General features: G+C 36.5%; 2 protein-coding genes and 1 long non-coding RNA gene across 4 annotated transcripts in view; 2 read left to right on the plus strand and 1 right to left on the minus strand.

Annotated features, from left to right (window-relative positions):
• The window catches only part of LOC114286275 (uncharacterized), a 32,306-nt gene extending 13,626 nt beyond the window's left edge, over positions 1–18,680 (plus strand). The window contains exons 2-3 of one of the 2 annotated variants that reach the window (XR_014337370.1): positions 4,432–9,845; positions 18,255–18,680. This is a non-coding gene — a long non-coding RNA (uncharacterized LOC114286275). The remainder of the gene's footprint in view (positions 1–4,431; positions 9,846–18,254) is intronic. The other variant, XR_014337369.1, reaches the window with a different exon arrangement.
• On the minus strand, positions 1,627–4,440 carry LOC114286269 (uncharacterized). The gene is made up of 3 exons (XM_082882077.1): positions 3,383–4,440; positions 2,476–3,285; positions 1,627–2,182 (listed from the first exon to the last, which is right to left on the minus strand). The coding sequence occupies exons 1-3, from the start codon at positions 3,834–3,836 to the stop codon at positions 2,160–2,162; spliced, it is 1,287 nt and encodes a 428-aa protein (XP_082738203.1). The 5' UTR covers positions 3,837–4,440; the 3' UTR covers positions 1,627–2,159.
• Positions 18,681–22,756: 4,076 nt separating the features above from the next.
• Positions 22,757–23,269, plus strand: LOC114286077 (protein SENSITIVE TO PROTON RHIZOTOXICITY 2-like). The gene has a single exon (XM_028229159.1). The coding sequence runs from the start codon at positions 22,757–22,759 to the stop codon at positions 23,267–23,269; it is 513 nt and encodes a 170-aa protein (XP_028084960.1).
• The last annotated feature ends 957 nt before the right edge of the window (positions 23,270–24,226 follow it).

Below are 24,226 nucleotides of genomic sequence, written 5' to 3' on the forward strand. Positions count from 1 at the left end.
CTTATTTACAACCTTATCCCAAGCTTAAGTACCTCCGGAATATGTCCTGATTACCTTTTTTCTCAGTTTTTCTTATTATTACTTAAATCATTAAAATAATGTGAACTTTGTCCCTAAGAAGGCTGCATATTGTGTCAGACACCAACACAACACTCATGTGACACTTCTTGACACCTGACGGAGACATGTCGTACTATTCCTAAATTTTTCTAGATTCATATACGCTTTAGACAATTAGTAAGCAAATGTGTCAATTGTTTAGACACACATGATCGAATTTTTTTCCCGCTATTCAGACTGGTTATACTGCAAACAAACAAGAGTTCTTCAGATTTTGTTCAGTTAGGCCTTTGGCAGTCTATGACTACTGGCTGGTCTCATTCCATTTTGGCGTGGTATGAGCTCCTGACAGAATTTATGAACCTATTTGGCTCGAGATGGTTCTTAAAGATCTTGGCTTCACTAATAAAAGAGTCAATGAGGTTGTATTGTGACACCGAGGCAAGTATTGATATTGCTCATAATCCCATTCAACATGATCAAACTAAACATATTGACATTGATAGGCACTTTTATCAAAGATAAGTTAAATGTTCAACATATTTGTACTCCTTATGTGAAGACTAGAGATTAATTTGTTGACATCCTAACAAAGGCAATTTTAAGTAACGTGTTTCATAATATCCTAACCAAATTGGGCATGTGTGACATCTTCGCACCATCTTGCGGAGTGTTGGGATATATGTTTTTTGTGTGGAGGGCATTTTTGTAATATTATTGAAACAAGTACAAATTAGAGTTTCAAGGGAGGGAACCTTAACTCTCATTCTTTTCTGGCATCTCTTTCTTCCGTTTTGTCTTCTCTTTCTTTTTGCTCCATCATCTTTTCTTGTTCTTACTCATACATGAAAAATCAACTTTTTTTACGTAAATTTATTGACAAAGCGCCTACTTAACCAGTGATATTCACATTGATTTACATAATCTATATGAGAGTCAATTGAGCTTCGCTAGTTATTTTATTTTTGGTTGATAAATAAGCCAACTTTATTGAAATGCATCAAGATGATGCAACGAATACAGATTCTAGCTATTAAGCTAACAAACAAGACCAAAGCAAAACAGAACAAACAATTAACTAAACAAATCCTCTACAAAATCTACAAAAGTCAGCACATCCGGATCTACCGAAATTGTAATCCAACTATGCAGCATAGTAAGCAAACGACGTTCCATCCAAGGAACCGAGAGCGTCTCACTCAAAAAAATATGCCTATTCCGCTCCAACCAAATCAACCACATCAAACAATGGCCAGCAAGCTTGCACTATTTTGAATCCATATCAAGCAATTAGTGAAAATTAAGTCCCTAAAATCAATAGAAGAGTCTAGAATCTCAATTGAGCTACAAAACAACAAGCTATCTACAATTCAAATCAGTGTTTTAAAAGGCTCCAGGCGCACCGAAGCGATAAGGTGTCCTGTAGCCTAAGCGCGAAGCGCGAGGCGAGGCGCGCGCCTTACCAAAGAGAGGCGCACATAATAAAAGCAATGCAAAATTATAGAATAGGCAAAATTTTTAACATAACAAATATATGTAGTATATTAAAAAGTACAAAATCCAACAAAAGGTATAAAGTATGACATTCACATCCACCAAAAACCTTGTGTACTAAAATCATCATCCACATAATTCAATGCAACTAAGCTTCTAACTTGTGGTTCAAAAAGGAAATTAAAATATATAAGTCCTATAGTTGCATAATTGTACTCAAAACTTAATAGACATCATCATCAACATGAAGAACTTCATCTCCTCCATCATCATCATCATTGGATTTGTATCCATCCACATCCTCCTCTTCAGCCTCATCTTCATCTTCCCATTCATCTACAAGATGTTGGTGTGTTGTCCTAGTTGTGCTTGATCTAGTTCTTTGGTTACTCTCCTCAACTCCAGCAGCTACAACAACATCATCCCACCCCGAAGAATCATCATCAAACACAAGCTCATTTTCCATCCTCCCAATCAACCATTCATTGCTCTCATCAATATCTTTCAAAGAGATGGGATCGATATTGGCACGTTTCATGTATCGACGCTTCAATGCTCTATTATACTTCACAAACACCAAATCATTGAGACGTTTTTGAGCAAGCTTATTTCTTTTTTTGCTGTGAAGCTGCAACAATAAATAAAAAAGCATTTAAATTTGTATATAACTGAATTTGTTTTTGGAATTCACTACTAGATTTGACAACGGGTACTCATATGTTCAAACACACTCCAATTTCTCTCACAGCCAGATGAACTACAAGTAAGACCAAGTACTTTGATGGCAAATTTTTGCAAATTAGGAGTTTCATGACCAAAAGAACTCCACCAATCAGCTGATCATGACAATTAGTTAGCACTTAGCAAACATTTTGAAGTAAAAGGTATTGACTACTAGAATAGAACATTGTAAATGATTACCTGGTACCCTTGTACTTCTTTGTCTAATTGCCATAGGAATTTGAAAAAGTCCTTCAGCCTTCTCATACTTAGTTAATTCTGCACAAACTTTGTCTTGGACCTCTAATGTTGGGATCAACCTTGATATACATTGATATAGGCCTGTCATGATTTCTTTGTCCTTTGCAGCATTTGGATCTTTGTAAAACAAACTAGGATTTAAATAAAACCCAGCAGCATGCAAAGGGCGATGCAATTGAATGTCCCACCTTTGATCAATGATTTCAAAGATCTCTTTATACTTCTCTTCCTTTCCATCGAATGCATTTGCAATAGCTTCTTTAGCCCTATCCATAGCCTCGTAAATATATCCCATTGGAGGCTTTTCTTCACCATCAACCATTTTTAGCACATGAATAAGAGGACATGAAAACTGAAGGGCAAGGTGAACATGATTCCAAAATGAAGGCATTAGCATTATTTGAGCTGTCTTCTTACCCTGCGGCTCCTTCGCCCATTTGCTTTTGGTCCACTCCTCCGAAGTAAACATCTTCCTCAAGTTGTTCCTTTGTTGATAAAGTCTTTGCAAAGTTAAGAAAGCTGGTGCAAATCGGCTTTTAGCAGGCTTCACTAACTCCTTCAATTGAGTGAAACTCCTCATCATATTCAACAAAGATGGACGATTATAAATATAACCGTGTGCCCCAATTGCCCTTTCAAATGTCTTCTTAAAATTGGGTAATTTGAAAATGTCTTCCAACATTAAATCCATGCAATGGGCTGCACAAGGTGTCCAATACAAGTGGGGTCTCTTTGCCTCCAAAAACTTCCCTATAAGATTACAAGTTGCAAGTTTATAACATACTAGTTTAAACAAATAGAACCAAAACAAAAGCACACTATTTGCAATAGAGCTAGAGGATTTTACCTGCCAATACATTTGCTGCAGCACTGTTGGTGACAATTTGGACCACATTAGCTTCTCCAATTTTGTCAACAAACTTGTCAAGCAAGCTAAAAATCTTGTTTGCATCCTTTGAGTAACTAGATGCATCAATAGACTCAAGAAACATGGTTCCTTTAGGACAATTCACCAAGAAATTAATCAAAGTTCTATGCTTCCTATCCGTCCACCCATCACACATTATAGAACATCCATACTTTGCCCAATCCTCTTTGTGCTCCTTCATCAACTTATGGACATGATTCACTTCTTTCTTGAGATAAAGAATCTGTATCATGTGGTAACTTGGTGGTTTCAAACCTGGACCAAATTGTCCTATGGCTTCCATCATTGGTGCAAAACTTTCATTATTGACTACATTAAACGGAATTCCAGTATCATATATCCATCTTGCAATTCTGACATAGGCCCTCTCCATTAACTCTTTTCTATAAGGATCATTTTCATCAATTTTAATTTGCTTTCCCTTGCCTTTTTTTTTTTTGCACCACAAACTCTGGCTCAGGTGTGAAGAAACAATCCATGGGCCCTATCTTCCTAGGCTTTTTAGGTTTCAATTGAATGGATGCAGAGGTAGTTTTTCGAGTAGAACCTTGAATAGGAACAGGCTGTTTACCATGTGGAGAGATTTCTACAACATCATCCTCATCCTCATCTTCTTCGTTGACCATTTCATCAAAGTCAGGCATCAAGTTTAATTGATCCTTCAGTTGCTTTTTTTTTTGCCATATAATCAGCCACCTCATTACTAACCTCAGTTGGGCATCTAGGACATTTAATTACATTCCTATACCCTCCAACAAGATGTTGCTTAACTCGGAAAACACCCCCATTCATCTCTTTTCCACAAAAATTACACTTGAACTTGCTTAGATTTTCAGGATTTACCATTGTTGCATACTTCCATGCCGGATCTTTTTTTCCACTCTCGGGTGTTGTCATTTATTATGTATGTACCTATTGAGACTATATGCACTGATTCAGTGTTCATTTTATTATTATTATCTTGACAGGGAAAAGAAACAGAGTAGAACAGAGGAGGAAAAAAAAAACAGAGCAAGAGAAGAAGAACAAATTAGAGAAGAGGAGAAGAAGACGAGAAGGGAAGAAGACCAACACATTAAAGCAAAAAAAAAAAAAAAGAGAGAGAGTAGAACAGAGGCAGAGAAAAGAACCAGAGAAGAGAAGAAGAGAAGCAGAACAGTCAAAGCAGAAGAAGAGGAGAAGAATCGAACCAGAACAGTCAAAGAAGAATCAAACCAGAAGAGAAAAAAAAAAAAAAAGGGTATAACAGAGGCAGAGAAGAGAAGAAGCGAAGAAGAGGAGAAGAGGAGAAGAATCAAACCAGAGGAGAAGAATTGAACCAGAAGAAAAAAAAAAGAAAAAGAAAAAAGGGTATAACAGAGGCAGGGAAGAGAAGAAGATAAGAAGAGGAGAAGAGGAGAAGAATCAAACCAGAGGAGAAGAATTGAACCAGAAGAAAGAAAGAAAAAAAAAAAAAACAGGGTATAACAGAGGCAGAGAGGACCAGAGAAGAGAAGAAGAGGAGAAGAGAAGAATAGTCGAACCAGAAGAGAAGAGAACCAGAGAAGAGAGAAGAGGAGAAGAGAGAGAGGAGAAGAGAACCTGTGTATTTGGCGTGTCTTATACTCTTCTTCACGTCGCTTCTTCTTCTTCTTCTCCACTAGGGCTTTTTAAAATGTTTTTGCACTGTTGTTGACCCACGTTTGTATCGTTTGTATCATTTTATAATGTAAATGAGATGTAATCCCATGTGGGTATCCGCACAGTAAACAAATGGGGGCTGTTGGAGTGAAATACATTTGAAGCGCATGAAGCGCACGCCTCAAGCTTTATAATAAAGCGCGCGCTTCGTCGCCTCATCTGCGCCTTGCCCATGTCCCCTTGCCTCGCCATGCTTGAGGCGCAATGCTGCGCTTCATCTCGCCTTGGGCTTAGGCGCGCGCCTAAGCGCGCTTTTCAAAACACTGATTCAAATGCTATCTTCATAACATTTTAGAAAACACAGACGGGATATGTTGAACAGGGATGGGAATGAAAAACAAAAAGGAAAGAAAAAAATTGAAAGCTTATTAAGACAGTATATAATACCCAAATTGATAATATCTTGGCAATAGATGGGGCTCATGTAGTACAATACATCATGAGCAATAGCACTCAACATCACACGCAGACGTCGCACACCATCTAAAGTTAATTTTTCAACTGTCGATTCACCACTTAGCTTCAAGCCCCTCCTCCGCTAGACAACATACAAGTGATAGTGAGTAGCAATTTTGAAGCCATCTTTTGAGAAGAGAGAAAAGGTCAGACAAAATGAGTTGAGTAATGACAGCACTAAAAAAAGAAAAAGAAAAACCACAATATAAGTGCAAAACAAATTAGAAACAACAACATAGAAATAAAACAAAATTAATAACTCAATATAACAACCTACAAGAATATTGAAATTATTATCAAACCATATAGATTATAAAAAGGCTAAAGGATTTTTAAGCCTACCTGAGCTAAAAAAAAAATTTACAATCAAACATGTAATGACTTACAAATTCATGTGTACAAATCTTAATATATGGAAATGCTGTGAAATTTCAGGTAGGTTCACAAACAAAAGGTATGCCTAGCCTATTCTAAAACAAATTGTGTTTTACCCCTCTGAGATCCAACCTTGAGATTTTACCCAAGCTTATTTAAAATATTTTCTCAAAATTTTTGTTTTTCCTCAATTCATTCATAGAGTAAATCATCCATAGCGATAAATAGATCCCACATTGCATACCAATACTTAACTAGAAGAGAGTTGGAAATAGCATAAATGACCTTCAGGAAACCACATATAAAGCTAGCATTAAAATACAATGATAATAGAAAAATAATGTAAATTTATATCTATCTACTATGGATTTTAAAAGATAGTATTACGTTACATTTTGTCATTATTTTATTTAAAATATTTATATACACGGCATATTATAATTATGTATGGCATATAATAAAAATATAATTTATATATTTGGCGTGTCCTCCACAACTCACGTCCTACACTTTATTGAAAATTTCGATGTTAGCATGTCAAATCTTGTTTGTCTCCATGTACATGTTTCTTAGCTTTGTCCTAAGGACAAAATTTTAGTATTTATAAAACAGGATTTGTTTCCATTTAAATGGTTATATCAAATTGAAACTGCAAGACGAAAACTGGGGTGAAATAAAATTGATGAAACCTAACAGTAAACAAAACTGAGAGAAATTGATTCTAAACATAACTAAGGTCTTCTAACAAATGACCAAGTTGAAACCTAAAACAACCAAAATGCAATAATTCAGCCACCGACACAAAATCTCTACAACCAAGGGGACACAAGTACTTCTACTAAGTTGAAGTATTGTGTTTCATAGATGAAAACCAACATTGGCACACCTGAAGTTGATAGATTCCCTATCGGACACCAACACTCATTGGACACGCTGGGATATGTATTGGACAATCCATATGGCGTGACCCTTTTTTTAATTATTTTTTCATTGCTCAGACATGTTGGGAACACCTCGCAAGCTTGTGTCTTACTTTTGAAAGCACCCCAAAATATGATTATCTTGCCACGGGCTGTAAAAAAAGTGATCATAAATTTGTAATCACCATTATATAAACATGATGTGTATGTTAATCATCACTGTGAAGCCTAACAACTCTGGATGTAATGGTTTATGATTGATACTATGTTAAATAGAGTTCAAATTATAAAATGGTTTTTCATGTTGAAGTAGTTTATGTTGGAGTAGTATTATTTTTTCATTATTTTAGTATTTTGTGGATATAAAAATTCATATACATAGCAAATTTTTGTTGTATCCCCGCTATGCATATCCTTAATCTATATGTGCTGCTCAGGCTTCAAACTTATGGGGGCTCTCTTCCCTTGTATCTACAAACTTAAGTTTGCTTTTTATGGTTGTGCTAATTAATGAGTGAATTTTTGGGATGGTAGTTTAGGGGAGTTGCTTCAGGGTTTGGAAACCATGCTAATATGTTTGCGCTTTTCTTTTCTTTATATTATATATGCTTTTTTTATTCTTATGACAGAATTTAGGCATGGTGAAATTTTGTGGATGCATTTCTATAATTTAAAGGCTTGCACAAAAAAAAATTTTTTTTTTTTTGGGCATCGTTTTTTATGTGTTGAGGACATTTTCTTCTCTTGTTTTTTGGAGGGAGAGGGAGGATGAAGTAGGATTTTTTAAGAATTTTTTTTGCGTGTTTGTGGCCGCAGATAATAGATTATTTTTCTTGTGATTCTTGGTCTTGTCGTTGATTAGCTAAATTGTGCAATGCTCAAGGTAAAATTTTCTGGATGGTATGTTGTGATTGTTGTCATAAGGAGACTGTAACTGATAAATTGACTTTTTTATCTTGAGAGCAAACGCCGTGATTAAAGTGCAAATATTGCTGGTTATCATTGACGTGAAGCGGATATAATTACGTTTTATTGTTGACAACCCCCAAAACTCCTTGACCTTAAACCATTTACTGAAAATGAAATTTGTTAAATGGTAGTCATATTTGCTTGATTGTGGGTTTGCTGTTGCAAGAGGCCCCAAAATTCAAAATTTCTCGGTATTTATATAATGAAATTTACATACTTTTCACAGCTGTAAGTTTGGCAGTGATGATTTGCTTTGTTGAAATTGTTTCCTTTTTATTTTTCCCTTTTTTGAGCCTAATATGGTACTGGTGGCCATTGTGGCATGAAAATAAATTCATTGTCCTACATTTTTGTTTCGTGTCTTACCCTATGTCAATAATTCTTTCCCAAAGTTTCATATGGGAGGAGTTGTAATCTTAATTCAAGAAAAAAATTGTACAATTTTGAATATCTCCTTTGTTCCTGTATATAGGTATTGAAGTGTTGTCCCTCCACTCATTAGGTATTATTGAAAAGGTTTGTCAATCACCTTATACATACATCATACTTGAAGGATTTCCTTGATCCCCATGGCTTTTCCCCTTTTCCCAATGCATCCTTTACCTTGTCATCCTAATTATTCGAACAGACCTGTACTTTCTATCCCAATTGTATTCATCAGTCTGCTCCAATTTCTTGTATGGATTAAATTAAAAAGTTTTACCAAAAGATTGGTTTAATCTTCTCTTCCTCTACTAACACCATTTGATCTTCATCTCTTAATGCATTTGATACGGTCTCTCATTTACATGTCCCTTTTGTTTGCAAATTTATAAGTATTCTTCTTTCCATCCTTTAGCCCCAACTGGTTATACACTTCAATATAAGCCTTAAATGGTTCCAAAGGTCTTGATCTTCAAATTAGTGTCTTGGGTCTCATAGGGGGAGCAGAATAAAGATGGATTACCATAAAAGTTTCTCACTTGGCTAAAAATTTGTAACTCGAAGAAAATGATTTCTTTAAGAAATCTTGCTTTTGTAAATTTCCCTGTGACTACATTACGGTGCCTTCGCATTAATTTTTTTATTATGTTATTATTTCTTGACGGAGCATATTTATAGATTAAGTACATTTTATTTAAGTAGATAAAAGCTCTTCAGGGTAAGAAACGGAAATTCTGTAGGATTGCATCCATTTTTGTAATCATTATGATGAAATTTTGTGAGCCAAAGTATTGTATAGTCCATGTTTGATGAGATGCATCCCATTTAGGAAGTAACTGTGTATGTTGGAAATGTTGGGATGGTTAAATTTTGGAATGTGATAAACTTTTGTTCTGCTGTTTTCAGTGAGTAATAATTTTTCTCATATTGAAGGAATGAGCATCTGCTATGTTCTACAACATTCTTTGTTATGATGGATAGCTTTTGTGCTTTCCATCTTTTATGGAAGTTGTTTTTCTTAAAAAGGGGTAAGTTCTGTCTAATCAAAAAAGTAAAATAAAATAAAATAAAAAAGGATTTTGAATCTGACCACATGCGTAGCTCCCTTGTAATAACTCGGGTATTACTTTTCCTCAAATATATGTCATTATTTTATAATTTTTGTATAGAGTAATTATTTTGAATTTAATTTGATAAGGGATTAATTTGTTAATTATTGTGTGTGAATTTTACGCCTCATTAATTCCCTAGTTTTGGATTAATTAGGAAAAACTGAGTTAATGAGTTACACTAAGCTTAATTTGGTGATTTAAACATGTTTTAGTTGTTGAACCTAGAGGGCCATGCAGCTTATTAGGACGTTATACCTCATGCTTGCATTTTAATAGACGGGGACAAGTGTCCTTTTGACACAAAATCTGGTGTGCTGATTGTATTAGAGAGAGAGAGAGAGAGAGAGAGAGACTCTCTTTTGGGCCTTTTCATCCTACATTTGAAGAAGGAAGAGAAAAATCAAGCATATCCAAAAAAAATCTACAAATTCTCGAAGCTCATTCTAGGTAACTTTCATCTTACCTTCAAATGTAACTTTCGAGATAATTGGTTTTGTATCATCATGTAGAAATTGGCCCTAGAATTTAGAACTCTTGCATGTGTGTTTTGGAGTCATGATCTTGACCATTCATCACGTTAGAGGCCCACATTCATGTTTAGAATTGAACTCAAATTAATGATCAATGGAGTTTTAGAGTTGTTGGCTTTATACGTGTGTATCACTCTCATGTTGTTGTTTAATCTTGTTAGTGGAAGGAGGTTTAGTTGGTGTTTATAAAGGGTTTTGTGCTCAAATTTATAGATTTTGTGACTTCTTGTGATTAATTTAGGAGTTGGGGTTGCGTTGGAGTTGAAATTCCAGGTTTGAAAACCCCAAAATTCGCCTCTGTGAGCATACGTACCGCTCAAGCTGTCATCGAGTGGTGAAAAACAACTCATAAGATCTTAGAGTCTGACTAGATAGCTTGAGTTGCCATTGAGCAGTAAAAAAGCGGCAAAAACCACTTCGCTGGATTTCAATTCTGTAGCAGAAGCTGTGATGAATGTTTGATCAATTGAGCTGTCGTCGAGCGGTAAAAACTACTCATAAGATCTTTGAGCTGTCTGTGAGTGATGAAAACCACTTTACTGGATCTCAATTCTACAGTAGAAGCTGCGAACAACATTTGACTGCTTGAGCCGTCTTTTGGTCACTTGAGCAGGCTATAAAGCCGTCATCTAACCGTCTTGACTTTTTGCCTTGTTTTGACCCATTTTGCTTACTTTAGGCTATTTTGACCTCTAGCATGATATGTAAGACCTTCAGTGAATCACAACCAAGTTAAGGGCACATTATTTAGGAATCCTAGGATCACCATTTGCATTCACTTAGTTTTGATTAGATAAATACTTCTATGATGTAGGATCCTTAAAAGAGAATTCGTAGACTTAATTTGGGGACTCAAGGTGAGTAGTCTTATACTTTGTGCAAACCATGGATTGAGTCCTTGAAATCCAAGTTTACTTGATGTATTGTCATTTCAAAACTATGAATTGGAACATATACTTGAACTTGTTTCATGAACTAGAAACCCATGGATATTTACTTGTATATTCGATTACATTGATAAAAATCTTGTTTGTCATCCTCGGATTATCCTGGCTATGAAGCACAGGTACAAGTATACCCACTTAAACCTACTCCACTAAACCTAACCCACTACACCACTACCACCTCACCTACTCCACTAAACCTAACCCACTACACCACTACCACCTCCACTTCACCTACTCCTTACCTACTACACACTCACCCTCTTCTATATATAGGAATCATGAATCATTGTAATAAATATTACATTATATCAATCAATAATACATCAGTTTTTCTTACATGGTTTCAGAGCCATAAGATTTAGGCCCGTATTTTGTTTTCTCACCGGCGGGCAGCCGGCCGGCAACCTTGCCTTCGCTGACCGCTGGAATTTTGTATACATACCTTCACTTTCCTGCATCTTCCAACTTTCTTACAACTGTTGTCCCATAGATGGGCTTCATATCTACCAGTCCATCTATGCCTTGTGACACCTCTATACTGTGAAGTCCTCTGTCCAAATGTATCAATGGACTTCCTATGGCCAGCATCCTCTTGCCCTGGAAACAGATATCTATTGAGCTGCATCCTCAGAAAATCTAGCATCAAAAGGTGCAGAAGGATGGGGATGCGATGAACCTCTAGCAGTTCCAGAACCCGGCTGAAGTTCAATCACCAGCCACCGGACCGCTTTACTCATCTGTTCCAACCTAACTGCACTGATAGGCGGAAGACCAGTTGTGACAGCCTGCCCTGGCTTTCCAGTCACCGAGCCAGTGGCTTCATCAACCAAACACTGGTATCAACCTGGCCCTCCTTGAATCTGTTTGGCTAAATCATGAATTGCTGAAGCCTCAGGTCAGGGGTTCGAGGGCTGGTAGAGAAAGGGAGCCTGTACCTTCAAAGTGATCTTTAACAAACTGTTGAAACCCTTTGAACTGGTATTGATCGAAGCAAAGCTTGAGTTCGAGGCAATCAGAGAGAGAGAGTGGTAGTGGTACTGCTTTTGTGCGAAGGGACAGAAATCATCACATTTCTCACCTTTTTTTTTTCTTTTATTTTGTCCTCCACTTTACACCTCACATGCCTTCTCTCTGTCTAAACACTAATTTTCCACCACCCAACTTTCTTTTTATTTTATTTTCTTTTCTTTTATTTTATCACCCACTCACTTCTTATGACGAAAACACAATGGACCCAACTTCATGCCAGCCACATGGGCCTGTCCCTCCGCCAATGCTCTCATCCTTTTCCTTTTTTCATATATATATTTATTTCGCCAACCAATACCACTTTTTTTTTTTAATTCCTTAATTTATTTTAATAACATGAGTGGCCTCCTTTTTCCACCATCTCCCTCTTTTTCTACACAATATTTTTGTACCACCGCCCACTCCATGATACCCATATTATTATTATTATTATTATTATTATTATTATTTTCAAAAAAAAAATAAAAAAATAAAAAAAAATAAACAAACAAAAAAAAAATTCATTCCAGTTGATTTTTCTGCATTACCACACCTACCATTCGAGTTTGCCAAACACACTTGCTTTATTCATTTCAGGGATCAACCCCGATCACAATTTTACAAAAAAAAAAAAAAAAAAAAAAAAAAACAAACAACCACATCCACATCCACAGGCGGGCTTTTTCTTCTCTACTCTGCCGCCGGTCTCTTCTTCTTGCCTCCGTCCTGAGCGGCCCTTGACGGTGCTGCCTCCGTGTTTCCTAGATCACCAAGCACGTTGCCTCCTCCCTGCTCCTCCACTACAGCATATGGTGGACCTCCAAATCGGAACATCACGGTGGCCTTCCGCTTCAGCTCCTTGTTTTCTGCCTTTAGCACACTTATCTCTGCTCGCGCATCCTTATACATGCGTTGGAGCAGAGCCAGCTGGGAGTTTAACTGTTGCACCTCATTTGTCCTGCTCTGCAGCCGGTGCGACAAGTTTGTGACCGCAGTCATGGTTTCCACACATGACTTCAGAGTATACTGATTGGCCTCAATATCAGTTTGCACCGCCATTTTTTGCTCCACCGACCGCATCGAAAAGTTCAACGGAGCAAAACCATAGGTGTTTGGTTGAGGTTCACTGGCCACCGCACCAGTTATTTCTCTTGTGGACTCGTTCAGTTCTGGAAAGAGCGTGAGCAGACCACGGGAAGAGGAGGCCATGTTCTGGGTAGCTGGACGGGAAGAAGAGGCCATGTTGCTGAGTGTTTCAGAGACGGGTTGGTTACAGAGTATTACAGAGTTTCTCTCTCAGCAAAGGAAGAGTTTTTTCAGAGGATTTTCAGAAGTTTTTTGTCTGCCTCAGCCTCAGCATCAACCTTGGTTAAATAGCCAAGGCAGCCACGCGCATCATGCGCCGCTCGGCGCTCGACGCCAACCTGGACACACCTTTTGATGGCACGCCTTTTGATGGCACGCCTTTTTATGGATTGGACACGCCTTTTGATGGCACGCCTTTTGAAAGATTGGGCACACCTTTTGAGGGTGCGACTTTTTAGGGGTCCGACAAGACTCAGTAAACTGTCCCGACATTGATTCCGGTTAGCTCCTTCATGGGTCCGACAAGACTCTGTAAACTGTCCCGACATTGATTCCGGTTAGTTTCTACAAGGGTCCGACAAGACTTTGTAAACTGTCCTGACATTGATTCCGGTTAGCTCCTTCAAGGGTCCGACAAGACTCTGTAAACTGTCCCGACATTGATTCCGGTTAGCTCCTTCAAGGGTCCGACAGGACTCTGTAAACTGTCCCGACATTGATTTCGGTTAGTTTCTACAAGGGTCCAGTAAGACTCCGTAAACTGTCACAACAACTATCACAACATTGTCTGCTACAACGGTTCGACATGACCCCATAAACTGTCTTCTACATCGGTCTGACACACCCATCCAGTGTCCTCTACAACGTTATGACACCACCATACAGTGTCTTCACCATCGGTCTGACACGACCATACAGTGTCTCCTATCCCCTTTTCTTTTATGTATTCGTCTATTTTCTTGTTTTGTTACTCTCTCCAAACTCAAGTTGGCTAGTTCCTATCCCCCTTGAGTTTGCGGGGGGCTGTTAAAACCTATCACCTACTTCACCCACTTAAACCTACTCCACTAAACCTAACCCACTACACCACTACCACCTCACCTACTCCACTAAACCTAACCCACTACACCACTACCACCTCCACTTCACCTACTTCTTACCTACTACACACTCACCCTCTTCTATATATAGGAATCATGAATCATTGTAATAAATATAGCATTATATCAATCAATAATACATCAGTTTTTCTTACAAGTACTGATACAGGTACGATATGGGTACATCAAGGAAGCACGGGTGCGGGTGCGGGTGCGGGTGCGGGTGCGGGTACGGGTACGGGTACGAGTATGAGTACGGGTACGCCGATTTGGCAAAACTCAAAAAAAATATGATACGGGTACAGCTGCGGTACGCCGATATTTTTTTTTAAAATAATTATGGTTAAAGGATCCAACCTACAAATTAAAATTAAATATTAAAATTAAAAAGAGAACTACTCATTTTTCTATAATTTAAAACCATTAAGCGTTAAAAATAATATTTGTGAAATCTCTCACTATGACATGTTATGCACTGTGAATTTGTGATCATAATTTATTTTTAAAATCTTTCTTTTTGCTCATCAATTTGTTATTTTTATAGGGTGAGACCAAAGAAATAACAGGAGACCAAAGAAAGATTTAAAGTTAATTGCCAACAGTAAAGGAAAAAAAATTCTCAATTGGGACAGGTTGTCAATTGCAATTTGCATAATACATAAAATTGCATCATTCCCAACCACTACTAATCAACTAATACAGTATCAATTTTTAATGTTTTGTGCATAAACTTTAAAAGTTTGTTATGATTAAAGATTTTATAAAGAAATTCTAGGAGGATCTGAAGCAAAAGTATAATGCATAGTCATGTACAGAACTACCCTTTATAGGTCTTGTTATTTTTTTTTGTTCAATTGCTTTTTAAAAACATCAAAATTATTTGCGATATGCTTATACAATTCATATAGACAGACAGGACTGCAGAGAAACATCAAAATTATTGATCTACAAGGGCACAAAAAAAAAAAAATAGTAATAATTGTTGATCTGCAAGGACAAAAAAAAAAAAAAATGGCCCTGGCATACCCGAAACGTACCAATGGCATACCCACGCCGTACCCGAATGAACCAAACGTACTGGACCTTCTTTTTCCGTACCCGGTACGCGTACTGCAGTACCGGTATGCGTACCCGCACCCGGTAAGTGCCCGGTACTCGTACGGCACTATTTTTGGAGTATCCGTGCTTCATCGAGGTACATCGATACGGTAAAATTCAAAACAAGTAGGGTACGCATACGGCTTGGTACGTTTGTAAAAGAATATTTATTTTTAATTTAGAGTAATGTAAAAATTGATTAAATGGTTTAATTTGTTAATATCCAACCTACAATTAACATTTAATGCTAAAAGTAAATGTATAAACTAATATTAAATGTCATTATTTTAAGTAGCCTACAAACCATAGCTTAATTTTAAAATCATGCTAAGCATAAAAATAAAAGAAGTCTAGTGTAAGGGATTTTATCTCTATAGTAGAAGAAAATATTGTTTCGACTGAGGTACAGTATGACTTGGGTATATACTAGGTATGTCTAAGTACGCCAAAAATTAAGAAGAAAAAATTTGGGTACTTGTTTCGTGTAGCCGCTACGTATGTAGAAGTACCATACGCCGGTAAGTATCCGGTATGGGTATAGCATGTTGTTCGAAGTACCCATGCTTCATAGGTTAGGGACTCTTGGCAGGCTTTTATGGCTTGTGGGATTCCTTTGGATCCCTCTTGTTTATCTCTAGACGTCTCTCGTATCTTCAATGTTTCATGGCCCTTGTGCCTTTGAGGCTCTTATTGCTACTTGATGGCTCTTGTTGGAAGACTGGGTGAACACAACTCCTTGTTCTGTTTGAATGTGCATGACAATGTAAAAATGTTGATTATGAATATTATTTCATTCTTGGTGTGGGCATGGGCTGATAAAGCTGTGCAAATAGGGTCCAAGTAGGCTTGAAATTATCTGGTCTAGTTCTAAAGGGCTGCTGGTGCTGGGCTCGTGGGGCCTACTGCTGGAGGTTGCTGAGATGGTACAATATGACAAATTTGGTATATTGGTCACCACATAACCAGTTGATGCTTCTGGAGATGAGTATCTGGACGTTGTTGGACCTTCTGATGGTGTCCTAGAATCCTGAAAGGCCTGCCAAATGCCTTTGGAAGGCTGTTGGGTTCCTACTGGAGAAATAACCTTGGGTTCTTTGGGACGCATCTTGCCTTGCCATAGTATAAGGGGAAACACTTGGGAGAGTGCTCAAGGGAGAGAGAGAATGCAAAGGTGGTCTCACACTCTTAAAAGGCTGATAGAAGCATTGGTTTTACTGTTTTGAATATTTTAAAATAGATATAAGTGAGACAAGTTTGAAGGACTAAACAAACGGTTTCTGGTAGAGTTTGAAAAAAAGCGAGTAGCTCATGGTTTATACCATATATGGCTGTGAAAGTGGAGCTTGGAGACAAGTTTGAAGTGGACTAAACACTACCCAAGGCCTGAAGCCTCAGAAATATAATTTGCAAGAAGAGCTAACTCGTGAGAGAAGGTCAGTTAAAGCTTCTTCCAAACTCTTTAATTGTGGTTGAGGGTTGAGGGAGTTGAGATCAAAACCCAAAAGTTCTTGTTAATCTTGCGAAGAATTCAAATGAGAATTGTTTTGAAACTGTGTCTTGATAACCTTGTATATCCACGGTACTTATATCAAACTCTTGTGCCTTAGTATAATGCTATTCATTAGGCTTTTAGCTCACCCCATTGTTGGAGACCCTTCTAGTTGGACATATTTTTGTTGTGTGGTGGAGCCAATTAGATTTGTCATGGGTTTCTTGTTTTTGTAAAGGCCATTATGAGTATTGGCCAGTGGAGGTTTAAGTTTTGTATATGTAAATATGGTGCCTTGAACTTTGTTTATATAGACACTTGCTCCAATGGTTTATATAGATACTTGCTCCGATGGTGGGAATGTTTTGGACACGTGGAATTTTATCTTTAGTTATGGTAAAATAATGCATGCTTCTGCTAAGATTGATTAGTCATCACCCAACTTGGTGTTATCTTGAGACCTTGGTAACCAGGATTATCAGCAGGTCATGTCTCCTGTTCTCAAGTTAGTGTTGGGGATGTGACATTCCCTTCTTTAAGATATTAGGTTTAAAGAATGAGTAATGGTGTCCACTGTACCTCAAATTTCACTTTCTTTTAAAATTTACTTCTCGTGTAGAATTTGGAAAAGAAAATTGACAATTCTTGCTCAATTGGGTTCTCAACCGAGTGATATATTTTAGAATTAGGAGTGAAGTCTCATTTTGTGTTCTTGTGTTTCATTGCTGATGGCGGTGGTGTTTAATTTTATTTAATAGCAAGACCTGTTTTGTTCCCACCTGTTCCCCTCCCTTTTTTTTCTCCAAAATAACTGTATTCAGCTCTTTTCTTTCTTTGTACAAGTTCACCTCCAAATTTGTGCAGTTTATTTTAAACTACTCGTGGTTTTTAGACTTCTATAAATGATTTATGCTGTTTGATAAAACCAGAAAAAAGTGTAGGAGTTGGAGCTGCCCATTTTTTCGATTTATTCCTCCTAGGATTATTCAAGGTTGCCAATACATGTTGTTTTGCTTGTTGCTTTGACAAGATATGTTTTGAAAGGCAAAAAAGTTGGTTTGCGAAAATTAAATTTTCATTGTTAAATTTTTGTTCAATGAGAAATTGACATTGCTGAGAATGTGCATTATTATTGTAGAGGGATAGACTTAATAATGGCATTTGAACAGGAGGTCCTTGCCAAATGATTATATTTAATTTGTTATTGTTGTAGATTCCCGCGCCCCCCCCCCCCCCCCCCCGCCCAATGTCCTGTTATGCTCAAAATAAATTTTCAGATGTTATACACATGTAACCTTGATTAGATCATCTTAAAGTTTATGCCAATGAGCTCTTGCTCAAAGTGGCAATTCTTCCTCCCACCAGAAACAAACCTTGACACTTCTCATCCCACTTGAATTTGGTATGGAAGGTTCAATTGTGGGTTAAAGTCTTATTGGGTGCATGTGTCACCTTTTAATTAAAAGTGCTATCTGAATTTGATGCCAAGCTGAAAATAATATATTTTTTTAAATGATAGGATGATTAAAAGGAAGATATTTTATGATGCTAAACTTCTTTTCTTATTTCTTATTTTTTTTTTTCGTTGTTCTCTGCAGTTGAGTAATGGATTTGAAGATGATTTGTTGCAAGGCACAATGGAAAGATGTGGAGCTTAGCTGATTGTATTATGAATTAAAAGACGCGCTTGTTAGTTGTAATTTTAAAAATTACTTGAGAAACTTGTTGAAACTTGATCTTGTGCTGGTAAACTATTGCTGAGATGACTTACCTATGCATATTTACTTTGCAGTCTTGAGATTTATGCTGTGTTTGGTTGGAGGATTTGGAGAAGGATTTGGAAAGAGAAATAGAAAAGGTAGGTGAAATGTGAATAAAATATATCTATATTTCACCTAGTTTCACACACCTTTTCCCTTTCCCTTTCCAAATCCCTCCTCAAATCCCCCAACCAAACACAACATTAAGATCCTTGTGTTTCTGATTTTGTGAATTTGTTTGTATCATAATATTATATTCTTACTTCTTGTGTTGTGTAGATATTTGTTATATTTTTTTAATTAACCTCCCCGAGTCCGTTGGAGATCCACACTGATGACCAACTATATACTATTTAATATCGCTTCACTTGTATGGAAGAATCATACCAATTCTTGAGAGATGACTCTATGCCACCTTTGATTTTTCGAATCTTTTATATTTTCTTTATTTCATTAACCACTAGACACCATTTTGAGCCTTTATTTAACATTTCTTGATTGAACACAATACCCGATGTATATTGAGGTTTGTTGGGATTCATTTTTTAAAAGAAAAAGGATGAATAAGTTAAAAAAAAAGAAAAAAGAAGAGAAATCATTTTAAAAAATATGGTGAAGTTATGAAAGAAAAGAAGTGAATTAAATGCATGGCCCTATTATATTTATTCTTATTCCAGTTATCTTAGATATTCAATTTTATTACCACCTTTACCTTTTTTTTAATCCTTCCTTCACCCCTACATTACAACCGAATAACGCTGTGTTTGGTTGGAAGATTTGGGGAGGGATTTGGAAAGGGAAAGGGAAAAGGTGTGTGAAACTAGGTGAAATATAGGTATGTTTTATTCACATTTCACTTATCATTTCCATTTCCCTTTCCAAATCCCTCCTCAAATCTCCTAACCAAACACAGCATAAAAGTTCTATTTGATCTTTAGAGTGATATGCTTTGTATGTGGACATGATTGACAAGTTCATAATGTGATAATTTTAAATTTTTAATATTTGACATTCCTTTCATAAGACTATTTATTCTTTTTTATTAATGTTTTTCAAAAATGTAGTATGCGAGATATTTTAATTTTGACTTACATTATTCCACTTGCATATATATTGAGAGTAATTTTGTATCTTATTTGGGAGTGATTTGTTTGTTGAGTACAATATTCAATAAAATTTGAGTTAAAGCATACTTCTTGAAGAATTTGAGTTAGATTCTACTTTGAGATTGAAATTGTGTTTGTGTCAGTTAAACTTATTGACATGTTCCAAATTTTGAATATTATGAGATATTTTTACTCGTTGTTAGTACTCTTAACCTTTTTTTTTTTCTTTTTTTTTTGGTTGTTGTTGTTAAGGTGATGAGATTCGTGATTTTGCTCTTGAAGTGGCTTCTTGTGAATGAAAGAAATGCTTTGAGTATAACAAAAGAAAATCTTGAATATTATGATATATCTTTACTTGTTGCTAGCGTTTAAAATTTTAATTGATTTTTGGATAAATTATAATTTAACTCCTTGTAGTTTGCCCAAAAAACACGGAGCCCCCCCTAGTTTCATTTGTGACACTTAAACCCCATACTTTATATCAAAGTGTAATTTATGACGGAACTGTTTGTTTAAACAGAACGTGTATTACACGACTATGAATGGTGAGTGGAGCAATTTTTTCCGCCTAAAAATATATGGCAAATGACCAAAATATCCTATATATATATATACAGATCTTAAACAAAGAACAAAAAAAATATGAATCCACAAGATGGGGTACTTAGGCCCCGTTTGGGGACTTACTTTTTTAGTCAATTAGCCAAAAAGCTCTCTCTCTCTCTCTCTCTCTCTGTCCATTGAGTTACTGTTCACTCGTTCTCTATTGTCGCAATCCCTAGCATTTTCTTCGTATTTGATTCAAAAAATTTGTTGAAAAAAAGTTCAAATCCAACTGTTTCCAACCATTCTTGACATTTTTGAGAACTTGTTCAAACCCTAAATTCAAGCCAGAGCTCGATGAGTAGTAGTGACAGTTGCGTTAGTTTCAGCCGATTGTCCTTTGAAAATCTAGAACTGAGATCGAAGTCGCCGGAGACTCTGTCGCTAAAGCCACACTGATCGTCGGACTCCTCGTGGCAAGCCATACGATCGTTGACGTTTAGGTGGAAAGTGGGGCTTGGTTTCAGGGACTTTGGCCTCGTACGCCAAATTGGGAGCGGCGACATCGGGAGGGTCTTCCTTTGCTACCTCCGCAGGGGCGGTGGCAACTTCTACACCCTGAAAGTGATGAACAGAGAGGTTTTGGCTGTGAAGAAGAAGATTTAGAGGGCGGAGATGGAGAAGAAGATTCTAAAGATGCTGGACCACCCCTTCTTGCCAACGCTCTACATCGAATTCTCTCTCTCTTACTCCTTCCTGTTTCTTTTCTTTTTTTATTTTTTTTAATTTTTATGGATCTCAATAGGAATATATATATATATATATATATGTGTGTGTGTGTGTGTGTGTGTGTGTGTGTGTGTGAGGGAACTTACCTCGGTTGCTCTTCACTTTTTTTTTTTGTTTTGTTTTTGATAAGATATATAAGGAGTCAACAGGTACTGCTCCTGTAAGCGATACAGGCTATGGAGATCCAGTGCAGAAGGCAGAATCAATGGCATTTCGTCGAGCTTGTGCTCGTTTTGGTCCAGGACTTCATCTCTATCACGAGGATGTGTTATAGCCAAGCAACATGGGCTTTGTGTTAGGCAATTTTTAGTTTAGCGGATGACACTCGGATCATATTGTGTTTTAGTTGATTTTGTTTTGATCTCAAGAGAGAATCACAGTAAACCAGATATTTTGATGTAAAACAAAAATTAGATTATCTATTGCTGTCTGCAATTGTGATTTCAAAGCGTCAATTTCTGTATTTTTATTTTTTCTGTGGACATATTCTTATAAAATATCTAGGGGCATTTATGACTTTTTAAAATTTCTGTTACGTCAGTCAGAAATTACACTCTGGTATGAAGTATAGGGGTTTAAGTGTTACAAATGAAACTATAGGGGGGCTCCGTGTTTTTTAGGCAAACTAGAGGGGGTTAAATTATAATTTACCCTTGATTTTTTTTGTTAAGATGATAGGATGTATGACTTTGCACTTGACATGTCTTCATGAGAATGAATTAAAGTATTATTGACGATAACTTTTAAATTGTGTGATTATATTTATTGCAAACACTCACGAGATTATATTTTTAAATTGGTACATTAGTTAGTACACTAATTGGTGCGTATAGCACTATTCTTAAAGATTTGGTAGTGCTATATATACTAATTAATATTCTAATTAATATACCAATATGTATTATGACATTATTATTGATCTCACTTATTATTTTTTTTCATGACTCCTAGTATTATTCAATTATATTATAGGTTTTTTTTTTTTTTTTTTTTTTTTAGGGTCCCTGATATTAGGATTTTATAGCATAAAGGACATCTAATATTTTCATAATGTCTAAAGTTCGTCAATTTGATCCAGAGAAATTTCACCCAGAGTATTTCTCTAGATTTCCCAAAGAGATTCTATCCAGAAATTTTGAACCAGAGAAATTATCTGTTTCTCTCCAGAGAAATTTCCAGATTATGTAAAGAATTAACAGCTATGGTTTTTAACTCAAAAAAAGAAAAAAAAAAGAAAAAGAAAAAGAAAAAGAGGGGCAAAACAACAACACCACTACTAGCACTGATGCAAAGAGAAATGTGTACACCAGACAGATCATGCACAAAATTATTGCACTGAGTACAACCAAGAAACAAAATTTCTCTAGACTTTCAAATTTCTCTAACCCACTCTCCGGAGAATTTCTCTAGCCTTCCCTCCTCTCCAGAGAAAATTGAAATTTTTCTGAACAAAATTGTTTGCTTCTGTAGAATCCTTTCTTTGTGAAACCAGAGAAAATGCAAATCTTTTACCAAAGAAAATTCAAAATCTTGTACCAGAGAAAATTGAAATCAAAAAAAATTCCAGATCCTTTACCAATCAAATCCTTTATCAGTTGAATAGAAGAGAAAGAATGAGAAGTGTAATATATATACTAATAGTACACAACCAAAGTAAAGTGCTCACCAAAGAAAATTCTGGACCAGAGACTGAAACCCAAAGAAAATAGGTCTTCTATTGATTTGAAAAGTTATTACAAATAAATTGCTCAAATTCATACATTTCACACTACCAATGCCCTAAATCAGCACCCTTCTACCTCTCCAAACCCTCTCAAATCAGAAAATCTGACCTCGATAATCAACGCAGGACTAGATCTGAAAATTTTAGAGAATTTAAGCAGTTTTGATGTGAAAACTTCCATGGATGCAATGATTATAAGCGAGGAAAAAAGTGTGATGACTTTGAAGGTGGAGGACGAAAAGATGAAGGATGAGATTGGGAGCGATGATTGGGAGATTATAGAGCTTGATGTGGTGAAGCTTCTCGCAGAGCACATTCATTCCTACGATATTTGCAGGAAAGGATTCAAGCGCGTTGCGAGTCTGTGGATGCACATGCGAGCCCACGGGAATCGGTTCAAGACGCGGGAGGCTGTGGCGAAACCGGAGAGGTGTTCGTCGGAGTTTAGTCGGAGGAAGACTCGATTTTTTTGTCCTTTCGTAGGGTGTAATCGAAACAAATCGCATAAAAAGTTCAGGCTATTGAAATCAGTGATTTGCGTGAAAAATCACTTCAAGAGAAGTCATTGTCCGAAGATGTACTCTTGCAATTGCTGCAACAAGAAGAGTTTCTCAGTGTTGGTTGATTTGAAAAGCCACTTGAAGAATTGTGGGGAGTCTAAGTGGAAGTGCTCTTGCGGAAATGAGGTTTGATAGAATGAAGATTGGAAACAAAGGGAGAGTCAAATTTCTTTGATATGATATATGGGTGTGGGTTGAGGGACCTTAGATATCAAAAAATAACATTGTGGATATTTTTCATTACTAAAAATGGAAAAAAGACCTTAGACTAATTTTCTCTAATATATCATCTATTAATATCAATTGATTCATATAACATTATTCTTAAAAATTTGTTGCATATGATAAATATAACCGAGAGACCGGTGAAAATGGATTTTATTTTATTTATTTATTTATTTATTTTTTCCTGATGACTAGCAGGGTTGAGGTTTGGGAGAATTTAATGTATTATAATGCATATTTTATATCCTTAAGAGCATCTCCAACGGTGAATCAGATTTTTCACCAAATTTGAGTTAAAAATGACCCATTTTATCAATTTGATACCACTCGCTCCAACGGTGCACTTTCATCAAATTTGTGCCAGGGACAACTGGTTGGTCGATCGGCCGGTCGACCGGTTAAGCAAAAAAATTTTATTTTATTTTTTTGAACTTTTTGAACCTTTTAGTGGTCGACCGGCTGGTCAACCGGCTGGTCGACCGGTTAGGCAAAATTTTTCTTTTTTTTTTTTTTTACTGTTGAACCTTTTTCTTCGAACCGTTTGAACCTTTAGGCGGTCGACCGATTGGTCAACCGGCCGGGCAACCGGCTGGTTGACCGGTTGGTCTCTCTCAACGGTTAGGAACAGTGATTTGGTAAAATGCTTCGCCTGTTCTCATTTTGGTACCAGATTTGTTGAATTCTGGATTTGATATCGATTTGGTGAAACCGTTGGAGCTCAAAAAAGTAGCTTTTTCATCAAATTTTGAATTTGATATCAGGTTTGATGAACCGTTGGAGATGGTCTAATTTATTGTTCATTGGATCTATTTTATATATCATTTTAAATTATTATGTTCATTTTTATGTTTTTAAGTAGAATGG

This window comes from Camellia sinensis, chromosome 8 (assembly GCF_055761805.1).
Source record: "Camellia sinensis isolate YWXY chromosome 8, ASM5576180v1, whole genome shotgun sequence".
Taxonomy (NCBI): domain Eukaryota; kingdom Viridiplantae; phylum Streptophyta; class Magnoliopsida; order Ericales; family Theaceae; genus Camellia; species Camellia sinensis.

Coding starts and splice junctions, on each gene's coding strand:
- LOC114286077 (XM_028229159.1), top strand. CDS start 22,757: ATGGATGCAATGATTATAAGCGAGGAAAAAAGTGTGATGACTTTGAAG.
- LOC114286269 (XM_082882077.1), bottom strand. CDS start 3,836: ATGGAGAGGGCCTATGTCAGAATTGCAAGATGGATATATGATACTGGA. Junction 3,286..3,382: donor TGCAGCAAATGTATTGGCAG/GTAAAATCCTCT, acceptor GTAATCTTATAG/GGAAGTTTTTGGAGGCAAAG. Junction 2,183..2,475: donor AAGAAGTACAAGGGTACCAG/GTAATCATTTAC, acceptor TTATTGTTGCAG/CTTCACAGCAAAAAAAGAAA.